The 1,388-nt window shown below is 31.8% G+C and overlaps 1 protein-coding gene across 1 annotated transcript; it reads right to left on the reverse strand.

The window, feature by feature from the left end:
• Positions 1 to 486: 486 nt before the first annotated feature.
• On the reverse strand, positions 487 to 1,192 carry LOC109585217 (uncharacterized). The gene is made up of 4 exons (XM_020001213.1): positions 955 to 1,192; positions 791 to 896; positions 697 to 735; positions 487 to 637 (listed from the first exon to the last, which is right to left on the reverse strand). The coding sequence occupies exons 1-4, from the start codon at positions 1,190 to 1,192 to the stop codon at positions 505 to 507; spliced, it is 516 nt and encodes a 171-aa protein (XP_019856772.1). The 3' UTR covers positions 487 to 504.
• Positions 1,193 to 1,388: the final 196 nt, after the last annotated feature.

Here is a 1,388-nt window from a genome sequence, read left to right on the forward strand (position 1 = left end):
AGAAAAGTAGTCGAACCTCACAAGGAAATGAGTTAATTTTTGAAAGTAATTAAAATTAGAATTACAAGTGTGACAACTACTTAGCAGGCATTGAGTGTGTGAAATCATATGGTGAAATTTTATTGTATATGAAGATTTTTATAACTTAGAAGTCCAGAGTAGTGTGAGGAATTTTCATATAGCTATTTCTGTTATTGTGTCTTCAAAGAATTTCCTTAGTTTCAGTTTGAACCTTTCAATAACATAACACCATATTATATAGTTCATTGATTAGATAACATCAATAGAATCAATAACAAACACTGCAAGAATTTGAATCAGTATGAATACAGTCACACTCCAGAACTAAAACGTATATCTAGAAAAGTATGTATATATTTGTATGTCACACTATCCAGCTACAAAATAGATAAACAAGCACACGGACATTTCATACTGTTGTATCACACAGTGTACATGTACATGTATATTAAATTGCACTGTTAGTTTTTACTGTTTCATAAGTTATGTTTCTTCATAAATAGCAGTATCATTAACATTGACATCAGGACACTCATATACTGCATCTTTTGTAACATCTTTAGTCTTGTGAATACCATATGGTTCACAGGCTTGCATTGGTATATCATCATCAAACCTATCATAAACAACAGTAATGTACAAACATTTACTTGTCCTTAACAAATGTTTATTTACTTGGTTTGCTTAGCAGTCGTTGTATCATAAGTTTTAAGCCTACATGTACATAAACAACATTGAATTGTATTTTATGTTTTTAATGTATTCATACTTGATAAAGCAGTAGATGTGAATAATGATACTAACAGCTAGTGATATTAATAATAATCCAACCACTGCACCCAGTCCAATACTAGCACCATCAACAGCTCCTGATACTTTTTATAAAAATATGAAATTATTTTCGTCTTAATTTTAGCACATTCATTATTATACCTGTACTAGTTGATCTTACTTCTTGAGTACATGTAGTTAGTGTCACAAATTGAGTACTGATCAATATCTCATTAGCAATAAAGACCCATCCACCAGGTCCTCTGTCTGTGTATGCACGTACACCAAAAATATGACAAGACATAGCATCAAGACCAGTAATTCTAGTAGTGAATGTATTGCCATTGGTTGAATTAGTGAGCTGTAGTTTTTGAACATCAATGTCATCATCATCTACCATTGGACAGCAACCAGACTGTAAGATATGATATCCTATCTCATATGTGATAATGGGATAGTCTGATGGAATAAAACTAGGTACATTCCATGAGATAACAGCCCATGTAGTGTCCATGATACTGGATACTGAACCAACTGGACCAGGTACTAAATAAACACACATTCTCACAGAACTGATATAGTATAATAATTACATA

Source organism: Amphimedon queenslandica, unplaced genomic scaffold (genome assembly GCF_000090795.2).
Source record: "Amphimedon queenslandica unplaced genomic scaffold, v1.1 AMPQUscaffold_13514, whole genome shotgun sequence".
Lineage (NCBI taxonomy): Eukaryota > Metazoa > Porifera > Demospongiae > Haplosclerida > Niphatidae > Amphimedon > Amphimedon queenslandica.